At 45.8% G+C, this 16,081-nt stretch overlaps 1 protein-coding gene across 26 annotated transcripts in view; it reads left to right on the top strand.

Moving 5' to 3' along the window:
- RyR (Ryanodine receptor) overlaps positions 1-16,081 on the top strand; it is a 33,186-nt gene that overhangs the window by 12,608 nt on the left and 4,497 nt on the right. For 2 of the 26 annotated variants that reach the window (XM_076538320.1, XM_076538318.1), the window contains 36 exons: positions 39-1,147; positions 1,217-1,425; positions 2,354-2,453; positions 3,469-3,667; positions 3,736-4,109; positions 4,178-4,409; positions 4,479-4,499; positions 4,589-4,733; positions 4,841-5,136; positions 5,220-5,753; positions 5,870-6,102; positions 6,180-6,282; positions 6,347-6,517; positions 6,692-6,807; positions 6,877-7,422; positions 7,494-8,312; positions 8,367-8,521; positions 8,583-8,754; positions 8,961-8,981; positions 9,069-9,346; positions 9,414-9,634; positions 9,700-9,723; positions 9,980-10,070; positions 10,143-10,459; positions 10,533-10,836; positions 10,896-11,049; positions 11,118-11,909; positions 11,979-12,997; positions 13,060-13,431; positions 13,548-13,660; positions 14,080-14,173; positions 14,246-14,491; positions 14,630-14,653; positions 15,077-15,097; positions 15,167-15,578; positions 15,649-16,053. In XM_076538320.1, coding sequence (XP_076394435.1) covers positions 39-1,147; positions 1,217-1,425; positions 2,354-2,453; positions 3,469-3,667; positions 3,736-4,109; positions 4,178-4,409; positions 4,479-4,499; positions 4,589-4,733; positions 4,841-5,136; positions 5,220-5,753; positions 5,870-6,102; positions 6,180-6,282; positions 6,347-6,517; positions 6,692-6,807; positions 6,877-7,422; positions 7,494-8,312; positions 8,367-8,521; positions 8,583-8,754; positions 8,961-8,981; positions 9,069-9,346; positions 9,414-9,634; positions 9,700-9,723; positions 9,980-10,070; positions 10,143-10,459; positions 10,533-10,836; positions 10,896-11,049; positions 11,118-11,909; positions 11,979-12,997; positions 13,060-13,431; positions 13,548-13,660; positions 14,080-14,173; positions 14,246-14,491; positions 14,630-14,653; positions 15,077-15,097; positions 15,167-15,578; positions 15,649-16,053 — 10,442 coding nt within the window. Of the gene's footprint in view, positions 1-38; positions 1,148-1,216; positions 1,426-1,833; positions 1,934-2,353; positions 2,454-3,468; positions 3,668-3,735; positions 4,110-4,177; positions 4,410-4,478; positions 4,500-4,588; positions 4,734-4,840; positions 5,137-5,219; positions 5,754-5,869; positions 6,103-6,179; positions 6,283-6,346; positions 6,518-6,691; positions 6,808-6,876; positions 7,423-7,493; positions 8,313-8,366; positions 8,522-8,582; positions 8,755-8,960; positions 8,982-9,068; positions 9,347-9,413; positions 9,635-9,699; positions 9,724-9,979; positions 10,071-10,142; positions 10,460-10,532; positions 10,837-10,895; positions 11,050-11,117; positions 11,910-11,978; positions 12,998-13,059; positions 13,432-13,547; positions 13,661-13,895; positions 14,006-14,079; positions 14,174-14,245; positions 14,492-14,629; positions 14,654-15,076; positions 15,098-15,166; positions 15,579-15,648; positions 16,054-16,081 lie in introns of all 26 variants that reach the window. The other 24 variants (XM_076538321.1, XM_076538316.1, XM_076538334.1 and 21 more) reach the window with 21 other exon arrangements.

Genomic DNA, 16,081 nt, shown 5'->3' with positions numbered 1-16,081 from the left:
TTCCGAACAAATAATTACAATTTACCTTTCTCGAATAGATATATGCCTTACCCTGGTGGTGGTGAGAAATGGGGAGGTAACGGTGTTGGCGACGACCTCTACTCGTTCGGTTTCGACGGTGCATTTTTGTGGACAGGTGGCAGGAAGACCCAAGTGGTCCACAATGCCACGGAACCGTACATCAGGAAGAGCGACGTGATCGGCTGCGCGTTGGACCTGACAGTACCCATCATAACGTTCACATTCAACGGTGCACCCATCATGGGATCCTTCAGGAACTTCAATCTGGACGGCATGTTTTTTCCCGCGATCAGCTGTTCTTCCAAACTGTCCTGCAGATTCCTCCTAGGCGGAGATCACGGTCGCCTCAAGTTCCAACCACCCGAAGAATTCTCTCCCTTGGTGGAGAGTTTGTTGCCTCATCAGATTCTGTCCCTGGATCCGTGCTTCTACTTCGGGAACATGAACAAAGTGGTCCTGGCGGGACCATGGCTGGTCGAAGACGACACCGCTTTCGTTCCTGCGCCAGTCGACACGTCCATGATCAATCTACCGTCCTACGTCGAGCAAATTCGAGACAAACTAGCCGAGAACATTCACGAGATGTGGGCAATGAACAAGATCGAGGCTGGCTGGATCTACGGCGAACACAGAGACGATCTGAGGAAGATCCACCCGTGTATTGTTCAGTTCGAGCGACTGCCAGCTGCGGAGAAACGTTACGACACGCAACTGGCTGTGCAGACATTGAAGACTATTTTGGCTCTCGGTTATTACATCACCATGGACAAACCACCGTCTAGGATCAAGACCTTGAGGTTGCCCAACGAACCGTTTCTACAGAGCAGCGGATACAAACCGGCGCCACTCGATCTCAGCGCCATCACGCTTACCCCGAAGATGGAGGAACTGGTAGACCAACTGGCGGAGAACACCCATAACTTGTGGGCCAAGGAGAGGATCAGCCAGGGTTGGACTTATGGATTGAACGAGGATTCCGAGATGAGACGCAGCCCACACTTGGTACCTTATCCGAAAGTCGACGAAGCCATCAAGAAAGCTAATCGCGACACGGCCAGTGAGACTGTGAGGACACTCTTGGTTTATGGATACATGCTGGAACCTCCTACAGGAGAACAACACGAGGGTAACTATTTGAGCATATTGCAAGAGTCTGCTTCGTGAAATTATTCTGATGCATCACTGAATCTTTTAGCTTTGCTTCTGGAGGCGAGCAGGCTACGACAGTTATCCTTCAGGACCTACCGCGTTGAGAAGCATTATGCAGTCAGCAGTGGAAAATGGTACTTCGAGTTCGAGGTGCTAACTGCAGGTCCCATGCGAGTTGGCTGGGCAAAAGCGGATTGCATGCCGGGCAGCATGCTGGGAAGCGACGAGAGCACTTGGGCCTTCGATGGTTACAATGTAAGTCACCGTCGATAAAACATTTTAATCTTTATACCGGAGTGTTTGCGTGAGAAACAAATTTCGTGCAACGAATCATTTATTTCAGACAAGTTATTGATCGACTGTGTCGACGGTAAGATTGAAAGGACATTGGTAGAGAATGTCCAATTTCAGAAAATTGATCCTTCTCTATCTTTTGTACATTCTTAATCAAAATGCTACATCTTCACGGTAGTAAAGGATCGAGTAAGTGTAAAGTAGTTGACCCAATTTAATTACTGTACAGTTACACGACGGTCTACTACGGTAAAGATGAAATCGATATGGCATTTTGATTAAGCGTGCAAGGTTGGTAAATTGATTTCTAATCGCGTCGTTGCCCAATGTGAAAGGTCAGAAATAATTGATACCCATCGTGAATGTCAGGTAACTAAAGTACACGCCGGTAGCCACGAGTCATTTGGTCACAGATATCAAGTGGGCGACATAGTTGGATGTTTCATTGACGTCGCAGACCGAACTATCAGTAAGAGTCCAGTTATCCAATAGCCGATCTATAGAGGTCCACTATACTTTCTTTGAGTTTTTCTCGCCACTACTGTTGTCTTTGTCTCTATATGTTCCTTTACGTGTTTTCTTTGTTGTTTCTTTTCTTTTCTCTGCGTTTCCTTGTCCCAAGGTCGAACGAAATCGATGGAAATTTCAAAAGGTGTGGCTTGACCTTGTTATCGATCGCGACGAGATCATTTCTCACGAACAATTGTACAGCGTAGAAAAAAAAAATACGAATGAAACGCGTAGCGATCTCCCGCTACGCCCGTTTCCCTTAGTTCTGGAACATCACCCACGCACGAATATCGATGTCGAATTTGTATCGTTAGGTAGTCACCACGGATCGCGTAGAATCACGAAGTATATGTTGAATTGGTGAAATTTTATTTTAAAGGAGGAAAAAGTATACTCGGGCACAGCCGAGACATTTGGCAAACAATGGCAGGTTGGAGACGTTGTCGGGGTTTTCCTGGATCTAATTGACCGAACGATTAGTAAGACGGAATCTTTAAGCGAACGCTTCAGCTGCCATTTGATTACAAGCTATTATGTACACATAGAATTTGATCCAAGAGATAGATTACTGGATACAGAAATTGCGAACGCGCACGGATCCAATGTCAGATTCATGATCGATACGGATACGCGAGAAATTCTTTCTTTCTCCTTTTTTTAGACGAATTAGATTACCCCCAAGAAATGTAATTTACGACATTTATCGTCGCGTCATAATTTGTACAGTCGATGCGAGTGTTGTTTTGCTTGATCATCCGAATTTTTGCAAGAGAAGAAAATCTACTGTGATAATCGCTTTTGCAAAACAAGCAAGTATTCGCTGTTATAAATTATTCTTTCTCTGTTACATCACCGCAGCAACGCTTTTATGTACATGTGTTGAAGTTTCGTCGCACAATCAACCTACATATATGGTGTCCTGTTAATAAAATCGCAGTGGTATCATCTCTGTCTATAGTACATTTTTCTTTTGTTTTTTTCGTATCCAGTATTCTACTCGGTGTTCTGCTGTCAGCGGCAACGATGCTTTCACTATTCATGTAATTCATATCTATTAATCATTAACCAAAAGTTTCGAAATTACTGCAAGACTGTTCAGAATTTCATTCGGAGTAACAACGAATGGTTTTGAGGAAACGCTCTCGATGCACTTTCCTACGAATCTTTTTTCTTACTTTTTTTTAATTCGAATTCTTAGAAGCAGAATCACTTTTATTTTTTAACGTTCTATACCACTCTGTCGCTATCGTATGCATGCACGTTTCACCGAAATAATTTTCGCACCTGCTTTTGCGTAGCTGTACATAATTGTATTTATATGTCTAACGTTGCTAGATAGTTGCAGTTAATTGTACATTGCTTCGGTATCTTGAATTTTTAAATTTTAACTAAAATAATCACCTGCCCTAAATTAATGTTTGCAATTTGAAAAGTATCTTTGTTTCTTAACTCGATCTCTTGCTAGTAATATTTACGAGAAATATCATTATCCAGGCTTTTCTCTGAACGGAGAACTGTTGATGGATGCACTCGGTGGTGAAACATCGTTCGCGGACGTGCAAGGGGACTGTTTTGTCCCAGCTTTTACGCTAGGGGTCGGGCAAAGGGCAAAACTAACGTTCGGTCAGGACGTGAACACCCTGAAATTCTTCACAACCTGCGGTTTGCAAGAAGGATACGAGCCCTTTTGCGTGTACGTAAAGGGATCTTTGGATCGATATTTCGACGCTATTAAGATATTAATAACAAATATTATCTCAGGAACATGAATCGACTGGTTACGTATTGGTACACGAAGGATCAACCCATCTTCGAGAACACCGACGACATGGCTGACACGAGGATCGATGTGGCCAGAATTCCAGCTGGTTCCGACACTCCACCCTGCCTGAAGATCTCCCACAACACCTTCGAAACCATGGAGAAAGCAAACTGGGAGTTTCTGCGACTATCTCTGCCAGTTATCTGTCAGTCCACCTTCGTTTCCGAGAGCGAGAAGCTGCGAAGATGGCAAGAAATCAAGATGCGACAAAGCAAGCTGTTGTCCGAACAAGTGGAGCAAGCTCAGCAAGCTGCGCCCTCTGCTCACATGGAGCAGATCATGAAGTCTGGTTTCAGCATGAGCGACATCAAAGGTACCTAAGTCAAACTTTGAACGGTGATGGCAAGAAAGATATTCCATATCGAATTCTATTAATTACAGGATTGCAGAGAAACTATTCAGAAGATGCTGTCGAGGCTGACGAAATGATGAAAGAATCGCCGCTTCCCATGCAAAGGAACAAGCCTGCGAGACCACCCAGAAAGGGATCTGTTTACGGATCTCGTGGAGGCAATATGGAGAACGCGATCAGCGAGGTAGATATGAACGGATATGGAGAGATGAACGGCGACGTCAAAGACGACAAGAAGAAGCGTGGGCGTTCGCCGTTCCGGTTAGTATAATTGCAAATTCATTTATATTCGAGATGAACAAACTCTGATATTTAATCTTGTTAACTTAGCAAGGAAACAGAGGATGTTCCGTAAGTTGCATCAACGAACCCTCTCAAATTTCCACCATAGTTAATCTTTGCGTCTGTTCGATAAATAAGTTTTCGAATAAATTTTGCAGGTTCTTCTCGCGAAAAGCGAAGTCTCCGGATGCGAAATCGAAAACGCCCGAACCGCCTGTGCGATCTGACGTGTCCGACAAGAGCACCAAGACTCTACCGATGAACAAAGCAAGTAGTCGGCCTCCCCAAGTTCGCATATCAAACGTAAAATCATTTATTTTATTTATTTATTTATGCATCGTTGTCCAACCGAGTTGCTTCGTTATTCTCACTCGTTTAACAGCATCGAGTGACTAAATATTTGTCCACAGACGGATTTGAAGGTGGTGCCACCGCAAATTCCGGAACGCAACGCGCCAAAGGCTATGTCGGTTCTCAGCGGATCCGGGGTTGAGTCGATTGGAAACGAGATATACGACACGGAGTGCTTGAAGCTGATGAACGAATACTTCTACGGAGTCAGGATATTCCCTGGACAGGATCCGACGCACGTTTATGTTGGCTGGGTCACTTCTCAATACCACTTGCACACCAAGGACTTTAATTTGTCTCGCGTAAGGAAGGCCTCTGTCGTCATTACCGACGATTACGAACGCCCAGTAGAACAGTACGTTTGGCCTTAGAAACCAATTCGAAAAGTTTAGAAAACGATCAAAATTGAAGAAATTTGAGTCAATGATTTGATTGCAGGGTCGATAGACAGAGCTGCTATATGGTGAGAGCGGACGAGCTATACAACGAGGTAACGCAGGATGCATCTGGTAAAGGTGCGTCTCAAGGAATGTTCGTCGGTTGTTTCGTAGACACGGCGACTGGCTGGGTCTCGTTCACCTGCGAGGGCAAGGAGACCAGCCACAAATTCAGGATGGAACCAGACACCAAACTATTCCCCGCCATCTTCGTGGAAGCCACCAGCAAAGAGATCCTTCAGATCGAACTCGGAAGAACCTCCACCACCTTACCGTTATCCGCTGCGGTCTTACAAAATTCAGAACGTCACGTTATTCCGCAATTTCCGCCTAGATTGAAGGTGCAATGTTTGAAGCCTCACCAGTGGGCTAGAGTGCCCAATCAGTCGCTGCAGGTGCATGCCTTGAAGCTGTCCGACATCAGAGGGTGGTCCATGTTGTGCGAGGACGCCATATCCATGCTGGCTTTGCACATTCCTGAAGAGGACAGGTGTATCGATATCTTGGAACTTATTGAAATGGACAAACTACTCAGGTGAGATATGTTAGCAATCTGAATTTAATCTGCCAGCGTCTGAATGGTCATCTCTGTATCGTATATAATTTAATTCGATTCAAAATTATTTCTCAAGATGAAAATTTGTTTCACAGCTTCCACGCGCACACTTTGACACTGTACGCAGCCCTGTGCTACCAGTCAAATTACAGAGCAGCGCACGCTCTGTGCCAGCACGTTGACCAGAAACAATTACTATATGCAATTCGAGCGGAATACATGTCCGGGCCCCTACGACAAGGATTCTACGACTTGCTAATAGCTTTGCATCTCGAGTCGCACGCGACCACGATGGAAGTATGCAAGAACGAATACATCATTCCTTTAGGTAAATATCTAGCACCTATATCTGGCACCCACGTTCAAATCGAAAAAGGTGTTACATAACGTGTATAATTTTTACAGGTCAAGAACTAAAGGACCTGTACGAAGACGAAGAAATGAGGCACAGCCTCAGGTACCTAGAAACCGAGTCCGTTCGTCCTCAAATGAAAATGACGGATATCAGGTAAGTAGTTATCACTCAAAACAGCACATGAACACGATAATCAAAACTAATGGTCGACATCAAGGGAAATTCCTTCTAGCGATCAGACGATCGAGAACATAAGGAGCCTCTACAGTCCCCACTTTCCTCTGGACGTGGTGAGGGATTACGTGATGATGGCTTTGAACGAAGCTGTCGAAGTCAATCAAGTTCACAATCGAGATCCGATCGGTGGCAGCAACGAGAATCTCTTCTTGTATGTAATATTATGAATGCACGTGCACGCCTGGGCTGCTCTGCGCTCTTTGTGTCTTCGTCAACGATAATGCGAAAGAAAGAAGAAGAATGCTAACAGGATACTTTGCATCGCTTGCTACTGCATCCTTCGATCCCTTTCTAAGTCATGTACTTAAACAATTGTTTATTGCAGGCCACTGTTGAAGCTGGTCGATAGACTACTCCTGGTGGGAATGCTGAGGAACGAGGATATCATGAAGCTTCTTATCATGATTCATCCGGAGACGTGGGATCCGACGTTTGACAAAGGTAGTTTGATTTTTTTATTAACATGTTCATCGTCAACGATCAAACGTATGACACAAATCCGACTTGCAGAAGGGAAAGACGAGCACAAGAAGGGATTACTTCATATGAAAATGGCGGAAGGAGCGAAACTACAGATGTGTTATCTTCTCCATCATCTGAACGACATCCAGCTTCGACATCGCGTGGAATCGATCATCGCCTTCAGCCACGACTTCGTCGGTGATTTGCAGTCCGATCAACTTCGTCGTTACATAGAAATCAAACAGTCTGACCTGCCATCGGCTGTGGCAGCGAAGAAGACCAGAGAGTTCAGGTGCCCACCTCGGGAGCAGATGAACGCGATTTTGAGCTTCAAGAACATGGAAGCCGCAGATGATCCAGAGAACATCCCTTGCGGAGAAGATCTGATAAACAGAATGAACGAGTTCCACAACAATCTTATGTCCTATGTGTCTTTGCACGCTCTTCAGGAAGCTGCCGATGCCGAGAACGAACCTGTGGAGGAAGTTCAGAAACCTGGTGCCATGAAGAGGCTGTTCAACTTCATCAACGCGGTGAAAGAATTGGAAGAGGAACCCAAACCAGAACCTGAACCACAGAGAAAGACTCCAGAAGGTGCAATTGCGTTCCAATGTGTCTAAGTATTTGCACATATTATCTAGATTAACAAAATTCTTTTTTCGCAGAGGTATTCCGCAAGGTCCTCATAAAAACCATCGTCAGCTGGGCCGAAGAGTCGCAGATCGAAACGCCAAAGTTGGTTCGAGAGATGTTCAGCCTTCTAGTTCGTCAGTACGACACCGTTGGCGAACTAATTCGAGCTCTGGAGAAGACTTACGTGATCAACAGCAAGACCAAGGACGACGTCGCCCTCATGTGGGTCGGACTCAGCCAGATCCGTGCCTTACTGCCTGTGCAGATGTCCCAAGAAGAGGAGGAACTGGTCAGAGAAAGACTCTGGAAGCTCGTGAACAATCACACGTTCTTCCAGCATCCGGACTTGATCAGAGTACTCAGGATCCACGAGAACGTGATGGCAATTATGATGAACACGCTAGGCAGACGGGCGCAGGCGCAATCCGACGCTCAAACTCAGCCCCAAACCACCGAAGGCGAACCAGCATCCAAAGAGAAGGACACCTCTCACGAGATGGTCGTAGCCTGTTGTAGATTCTTGTGTTACTTCTGTCGTACATCGAGACAGAATCAGAAGGCTATGTTCGATCACTTCGACTTCCTGCTGGAGAACAGTAACATCCTACTGTCGAGGCCATCTTTGAGAGGCTCGACGCCTCTGGACGTGGCTTATTCGTCTCTCATGGAGAACACGGAGCTAGCTCTGGCTCTCAGAGAACATTATCTCGAAAAGATTGCGATTTATCTCTCTCGTTGCGGTTTGCAGTCGAACTCCGAATTGGTGGAGAAAGGCTATCCTGACCTGGGATGGGACCCGGTGGAGGGTGAACGATACTTGGACTTCTTGAGATTCTGCGTTTGGGTGAACGGTAATTTCTTTTGTAAAAGTTTTTAGTTCGTGTTAATAATCAGTATAATTTCAGGCGAAAGCGTCGAGGAGAATGCTAACTTGGTGATAAGATTGCTGATCAGAAGACCGGAATGCTTGGGACCTGCGCTTCGAGGAGAGGGTGAAGGATTATTGAGAGCGATTATAGACGCCAACAAGATGTCCGAACGCATTGCTGACCGACGACAAGTATGATCCGAATATATAATTTTCCATTGTGAATTATATTCGAGTATTCATCATTCAATAGGTGCACGACGAAGCCGAGGGTACAGCGAGCGTGATGCAGTTCGAGCATCCCCTTCCGGAATCAGACGACGACGAGGACTACATAGACACTGGAGCTGCGATCTTGAACTTCTATTGCACCCTGGTAGATCTGCTAGGTCGTTGCGCTCCAGATTCTTCCGTCATCGAGCAAGGTAAGTGACATCACCATCGACCACGCGATTTCATTTCTTCTAAATATCTATCATCGCTCGATAAAAAACACACACTTTGTTGTTTGAACGAACAAAGCGAACACCCTCATCGTCAACTTCATACTTCACAGTAATACACAGTAAATTGTAGCACAGACAGAACAAGGTTTATCTAATAAGAGTGTTTATTTTTTGACGAGCAACAGAGGCTTCTACAGAATCCGTTGGTAATATATACGAAATGAAACTATACTTTCTTTGTGATACTCGAAATTTCGTCAACTCGTCGGGTTGAAACGGAATGGCTTTTTCAGGGAAGAACGAGTCTCTGCGAGCGAGGGCCATTCTACGATCCCTGGTACCATTGGATGATCTGCAGGGTGTGTTGTCCTTAAGATTCACTCTGTTGAATCCAGCAGCTGGAGAAGAGAAACCGAAGAGCGACATGCCATCCGGTTTGATCCCGGGACACAAACAGAGCGTCGTGCTGTTTCTGGAACGCGTTTATGGCATCGAAACGAGGGAGCTTTTCTTCAAGATACTCGAGGAAGCCTTCTTGCCTGATCTTAGAGCTGCCACGATGCTCGACAGAGTAAGCACACACTATATGGTTATACTGGAAATGGGAATCGTCTTTGCAATTTTTTTGCTTTAATCAGAACGATGGCTACGAGTCTGACATGGCACTGGCGATGAATCGCTACATCGGGAACAGTATCCTACCTCTACTGATCAAGCATTCCAAGTTCTACAACGAGGCAGACAACTATGCCAGTCTGCTCGACGCCACGCTGCACACTGTCTACAGATTGAGCAAGAATAGGATGCTGACGAAAGGTCAACGTGAAGCCGTGTCGGACTTCCTCGTGGCATTGACCAGGTAAGCACGACCGTCTACGACGTATCCATAAGATGATTAACGGAATCGTTTTGTTGCTTAACAAGAGACGTCCACGAGTTAAATGTCTCGTAAGTCCTTATTAACTACCTTAAACCGCTAATTCTCGCCTGTCGATAAATCGTAGTAATAATCGCTATTAATAACTACGCTTATTAATTATGTTGCCAACTGAATTCGCGATCTTCCTGTGTATTTTACTTTAAAAGTTATTGATCATCGAATACATGCAAGTACGAATGTCGCGAATTCAGTTGTCGATTCAATAGTACCGCCACCATCATCATTCCGATAAATAGTTTTCCTTTAATCTGATTTTCTGTCTAGCCAAATGCAACCCAGCATGCTGTTAAAACTGCTCCGCAAACTGACCGTAGACGTGTCCAAGCTGTCCGAATATACGACCGTCGCTCTCAGGGTAAGTAATTCGTTCGAAAATTGAACAGCAAGTTTCGCGGTGATCGAATTCATTCATGACTTTCTACAACAGCTGTTGACTCTGCACTACGACCGATGCGCGAAATATTACGGATCAACCGGTGGACAAGGCGCCTACGGAGCCTCAAGCGACGAAGAGAAACGTTTAACTATGGTGCTCTTCAGCAACATATTCGATTCTCTGTCCAAGATGGACTACGATCCAGAACTGTTCGGAAAAGCCTTGCCTTGCCTCACGGCCATTGGTTGCGCTTTACCACCTGATTATTCGTTGTCGAAGAACTACGACGACGAATGGTACGGTAGTAAATCTGCATCCACTCAGTCGCCGGACGGTCCTTACAACCCTCAACCGATCAACACCTCTAGGTATCGTAATCTACCTTCAGCAACTCCATAAAATAATCCGTAAGAATTAACGACCTTTCCATATTTTATGCAGCGTGGTACTGAACAACGATCTGAATCAGATAGTGCAAAAGTTCTCGGAACATTATCACGACGCTTGGGCCAGTCGCAAGCAAGAGAACGGTTGGACTTTTGGTGAACAGTGGTCCGAAGTGAACAAGACCCATCCCAGACTGAAACCTTATAATATGTTAAACGATTACGAGAGAGAACGCTACAAAGAGCCGGTCAGAGAGAGCTTGAAAGCTCTGTTAGCCATAGGCTGGAGCGTCGAGCACGCGGAAGTGGATGTGCCTTCTACGAATCGTAGTTCTATGAGAAGATCATCGAAAAGTCAGGTAAGCGAATAGAGAGAGACTAAGATAAACCTAGATCTACTGTTATGGTGATGTTCCAGGGTGATTCGGGAAATCCGTTCAACTACAATCCTCATCCGGTGGACATGACCAACCTGACGCTCAGCAGAGAAATGCAGAACATGGCTGAACGTCTGGCGGACAATGCACACGACATCTGGGCGAAGAAGAAGAAGGAAGAGCTGATTACTTGCGGTTTGTACCTCATAACACCGACTGAATTTGAAGTTAACAAGACAAGTTTAACTCAAATGCTTTAACAGGAGGCGGTATTCATCCACAATTGGTGCCATACGATTTGCTGACCGACAAGGAGAAACGGAAAGACCGCGAACGTTCCCAAGAATTCCTCAAGTATCTACAGTACCAGGGTTACAAGCTCCACAAGCCGAATCGAGGAGGAGAGTCCGAAGTTGCCACAGCTGGAGCCTCGGTGGAATTGCGGTTCGCCTACTCGTTGTTGGAGAAGCTGATAGCGTACTTGGACAAGGCTACCATCAACATGAAGCTGTTGAAGCCGTCCGACACGTTCAGCCGACGGAACAGCTTCAAGACGTCGACGCGGGACATCAAATTCTTCAGCAAGGTTGTGCTACCGTTAATGGAGAAGTACTTCAGCACGCACAGGAACTATTTCATCGCTGTGGCCACAGCCACGAACAACATTGGAGCTGCGTCGTTAAAGGAGAAGGAAATGGTGGCAGCTCTCTTCTGCAAGTTGGCTAGCCTCCTGAGATCCAGGTTGGCCGCTTTCGGACCAGACGTCAGGATCACCGTGCGTTGTCTTCAAGTGCTCGTTAAAGGCATAGACGCGAAGAGCTTAGTGAAGAATTGCCCCGAGTTCATCAGGACTTCCATGTTGACCTTCTTCAATAACACCGCGGACGATCTGGGTCATACGATTCTGAATCTTCAGGAGGGAAAGTATAGTCATCTGAGGGGCACACATTTGAAAACCTCGACGTCGTTGTCGTACATCAACAGCGTCGTTCTGCCGGTACTCACGGCCATGTTCGATCATCTGGCTGCGTGCGAGTATGGCAGCGACTTGTTACGTAAGTAAACAGTCAAACTAGATTTGTACACCATAATAAACGTAAGTTAACTTTATACTCTCTTTGCAGTGGATGAAATTCAAGTGGCATCCTACAAAATGCTGGCGTCTCTCTACACTCTCGGTGTGGATTCCACTTTGACACACGACAGGAAGTACTTGAAGACGGAGATAGAACGTCACAAACCTAACCTAGGCTCCTGTCTGGGTGCCTTCTCCAGTTGCTTCCCAGTAGCCTTCCTAGAGCCCCACCTGAACAAACACAATCAGTTTTCTCTCTTAAATCGAATCGCTGACCATTCCTTAGAAGCGCAGGACATCATGACGAAGATGGAGTCGAGCATGCCAACCCTGGAGACGATCCTAACAGAAGTCGATCAGTTCGTGGAATCCGAAAAGACCTACAACGATCTTCCTCACGTTGTCGATGTAATTCTTCCTCTGCTCTGCTCCTACTTGCCCTTCTGGTGGGCTCAAGGGCCGGACAACGTAAATCCAACGGAAGGAACGTACGTCAGCATGGTCACCAGCGATCACATGAACCAGCTCCTGAAAAACGTTCTGAAGTTAATCAAGAAGAACATCGGTAACGAAAATGCTCCCTGGATGACGCGCATCGCAGCCTACACCCAGCAGATCATTATCAACTCCTCGGAGGAATTACTGAAAGATCCCTTCTTGCCGCTGGCCGAGCGAGTTAGAAAGCGCACGGATAACATGTTCCACAAGGAGGAGTCTCTTCGTGGTTTCATCAAATCGTCCACCGACGACACGTCGCAAGTCGAGGCGCAGATACAAGAGGACTGGCAACTTCTGGTTCGCGATATCTACTCGTTTTACCCCCTGCTGATCAAGTACGTTGATCTGCAGAGGAATCACTGGCTACGAAACAACATTCCGGAAGCGGAGGATCTTTACAACCACGTGGCTGCGATATTCAACATCTGGTCCAAGTCACAGTACTTCCTGCGCGAGGAACAGAACTTCATATCGGCGAACGAGATCGATAATATGGTGCTGATCATGCCCACTGCGACCAGGAGACCTACCACGATTTCGGATGGAACGGCGCCTTCCGGAGGTGGCAAGGTTGGTACCGAAACTTAGCCCTTGATTATAAGAAACATTGTACGAAATATTATGGTTCACAGAAAAAGAAGAAACATCGCGACAAGAAGAGAGACAAGGACAAAGAAGTTCAGGCATCCTTGATGGTAGCCTGTCTGAAGAGATTGCTACCGGTCGGTCTGAACTTGTTCGCTGGTCGTGAACAGGAATTGGTGCAACATTGCAAGGACAGGTTCCTGAAGAAGATGCCGGAGTACGAGATCTCTGAATTTGCCAAAACCCAGTTAACCTTGCCAGACAAGATCGACCCAGCCGATGAAATGTCCTGGCAGCATTATCTGTACTCCAAGTTAGGTCAGAAGAAGGATTCGATGGAACCGGTGAAGGCGCAGCAGTTAGAGGACGTCGTTGCCAGGATCACCGACATGGCAAAAGTTCTTTACGGTTTACATATGGTAAGTAGAAGATTATCGTTGATTCATTTAACCTTCCCAATTTTATCATCCTTATCCGAATAGTTTGGTACTTTGAATTCTTTCGATTCATTTAGCGAATTTATTTTCTCGAGTAGATAGATCATCCGCAACAGCAGAGCAAGGGTCAATATCGATCAGTGGTGTCGATACAACGTAAACGAGCGGTGATCGCTTGTTTCCGTCAAACTTCCCTACATTCCCTGCCCAGGTATCCCTTTTTGGTTTGATTGGCCTTAACAGTTGAGTTTGTTCGTTTATTTGCTCCTCACACCTTTGCTGCGTTTATAATTACATTTATGCAAAGATAACAAAGTGATCGGTGATTTTGATGTTCACTATGAGAAAGCTTGCGTAAGAATGACACCGACTAACTATCGACGATGCTTCTGTAGTTATTTGTTAGTGATCTAACAACTATAGTTATGTGTGCATGCTGCTAAAAGGCAACGAAACCTCCACCATCTCGAGGTGGATGGAAGCGCGTGTTGTGTGCAGCGAGAAAAAGGGCAGCGATTGCATGTCTACGTAGCGAACCACTTTACAAATTACGAAGGTAAAGCGACCGTTTCATTGCATGATCGTAACCTACCATAAATGCTAAATTCTGATTATCAATCTTCGTTGCAGGCATCGGGCTATAAACATCTTTGCACGGACGTACTACGAGCTCTGGTTGCAGGATGAGAATGTCGGTCAGGAAGTGATGATTGAAGACCTTACGGTAAACATTTAACTCTATGCTCTCCATCATTATTTTATATCGCTGTTTCACTTACGTGTATTTGTTTCAAAGCAATCTTTCGAGGACGCGGAATTGAAGAAAATGGACAAAGACGAGGACGAGGGAAAACCAGATCCCCTAACGCAACTTGTAACAACGTTCTGTCGCGGTGCCATGACAGAACGATCTGGTGCTCTTCAAGAAGATCCGTTGTACATGAGCTACGCGCGAATTATATCGAAATCTTGTGGAGAAGAGGAGGAAGAAGGCGAGGACGAGGGCGGAGGCGGAGAGGAAGAAGGTGGTGCCTCGATCCACGTAAGTTCACTTTTGAGAAATTGAAGCTTCTGTTAAAGAAACTCTTCAATTGGACAATATAGCTCTTATGGAAAAATGGTGCAGCGTTTGAAACTTAATAACAATTTCGTGTCTTTTTCTCGCGTACTAACCCTGTAGAAGCGGGGCCATAAGCCACTTATGGTAAGAACAAGCAGCCGTTTGCGGAAATTCAATTGCTTCCATAATTGTACTTGCAACTTTATGTTGATGCCAAATGCAAAGTAAATCGACATACCTGGCATATCATCGTAGGACATAGTTGACCTGTATGAAAGTTTACCTTGCGTACACCGGTGAGCTAGACTCCCTGACGCAAATTGCAGTGTAGGGAAACAGGTAACTTTCAAGAACTATAATGGGACCTCCTTTCCCTACGACGCCATTTCATGTAGGAAAGCCAAATGCTCACCGGTGTACGTGTTTGTACATATGCTTGCATCAAAGGTGGCCGTATCCCTGATCACTTTTCGAGATTAATTGCAATTCCACCCGACCCATTACATATTCTAAGCAATACTAACTAACATCGCTAATCTTCGATGTCTCTTTAATGCTCACTCACAGCGACCGATGCACAAACTGATGGTAAGATCTCTAACCTTTGAACGTCCACGGTTCTAAGCTACATTTTCAATGATTCTGACACTCGTACAGGAACAAGAAATGGAAAAGCAAAAGCTCCTCTTCCACCAAGCTCGTCTCGCTAATCGAGGAGTGGCCGAGATGGTACTGCTTCATATATCAGCCTGTAAAGGTCTTCCGAGCGAAATGGTGATGAAAACCTTGGAGCTGGGTATCTCCATCCTGCGCGGTGGTAACATAGAGATACAACGCGGGATGCTGAACCACCTGAAGGAGAAGAAGGACGTGGGTTTCTTCACCTCGATCGCTGGTCTGATGAATTCTTGCAGCGTGCTGGACTTGGACGCGTTCGAGAGGAACACGAAAGCGGAAGGTCTCGGAGTGGGTTCCGAGGGTGCTGCCGGGGAGAAGAACATGCACGACGCCGAGTTTACCTGTGCACTCTTCCGATTCATACAACTGACTTGCGAGGGTCACAATCTCGGTAAGTTAATCTTGAATTTGTCTCACGAAGATGCATAGAACAAAATATGTAACGATTTTTTTGTTGGTAGACTGGCAAAATTATCTGAGAACTCAAGCTGGTAATACGACGACGGTGAACGTGGTCATCTGCACGGTCGATTACCTGTTGAGACTTCAAGAATCCATCATGGACTTCTACTGGCACTACTCCAGCAAAGAACTTATCGATCCAGCCGGAAAGGCGAATTTCTTCAAAGCGATCGGCGTTGCCAGTCAGGTGTTCAACACCTTGACTGAAGTAATTCAAGGTCCCTGCGCGCAGAATCAACAGGCGCTAGCTCATTCTCGATTGTGGGACGCGGTCGGTGGATTCCTCTTTTTGTTCTCTCACATGCAAGATAAGCTATCGAAACATTCGAGCCAAGTGGATCTCTTGAAGGAATTACTGAATCTGCAGAAAGACATGATCACCATGATGCTCTCCATGCTTGAAGGTATGAGTTCTCAATCAAACCAAACCAT

Source organism: Megachile rotundata, chromosome 12, assembly GCF_050947335.1.
Source record: "Megachile rotundata isolate GNS110a chromosome 12, iyMegRotu1, whole genome shotgun sequence".
Taxonomy (NCBI): domain Eukaryota; kingdom Metazoa; phylum Arthropoda; class Insecta; order Hymenoptera; family Megachilidae; genus Megachile; species Megachile rotundata.
Note: the sequence above shows the minus strand (reverse complement) of the source record. Positions and strands in the feature narration are given on the sequence as shown.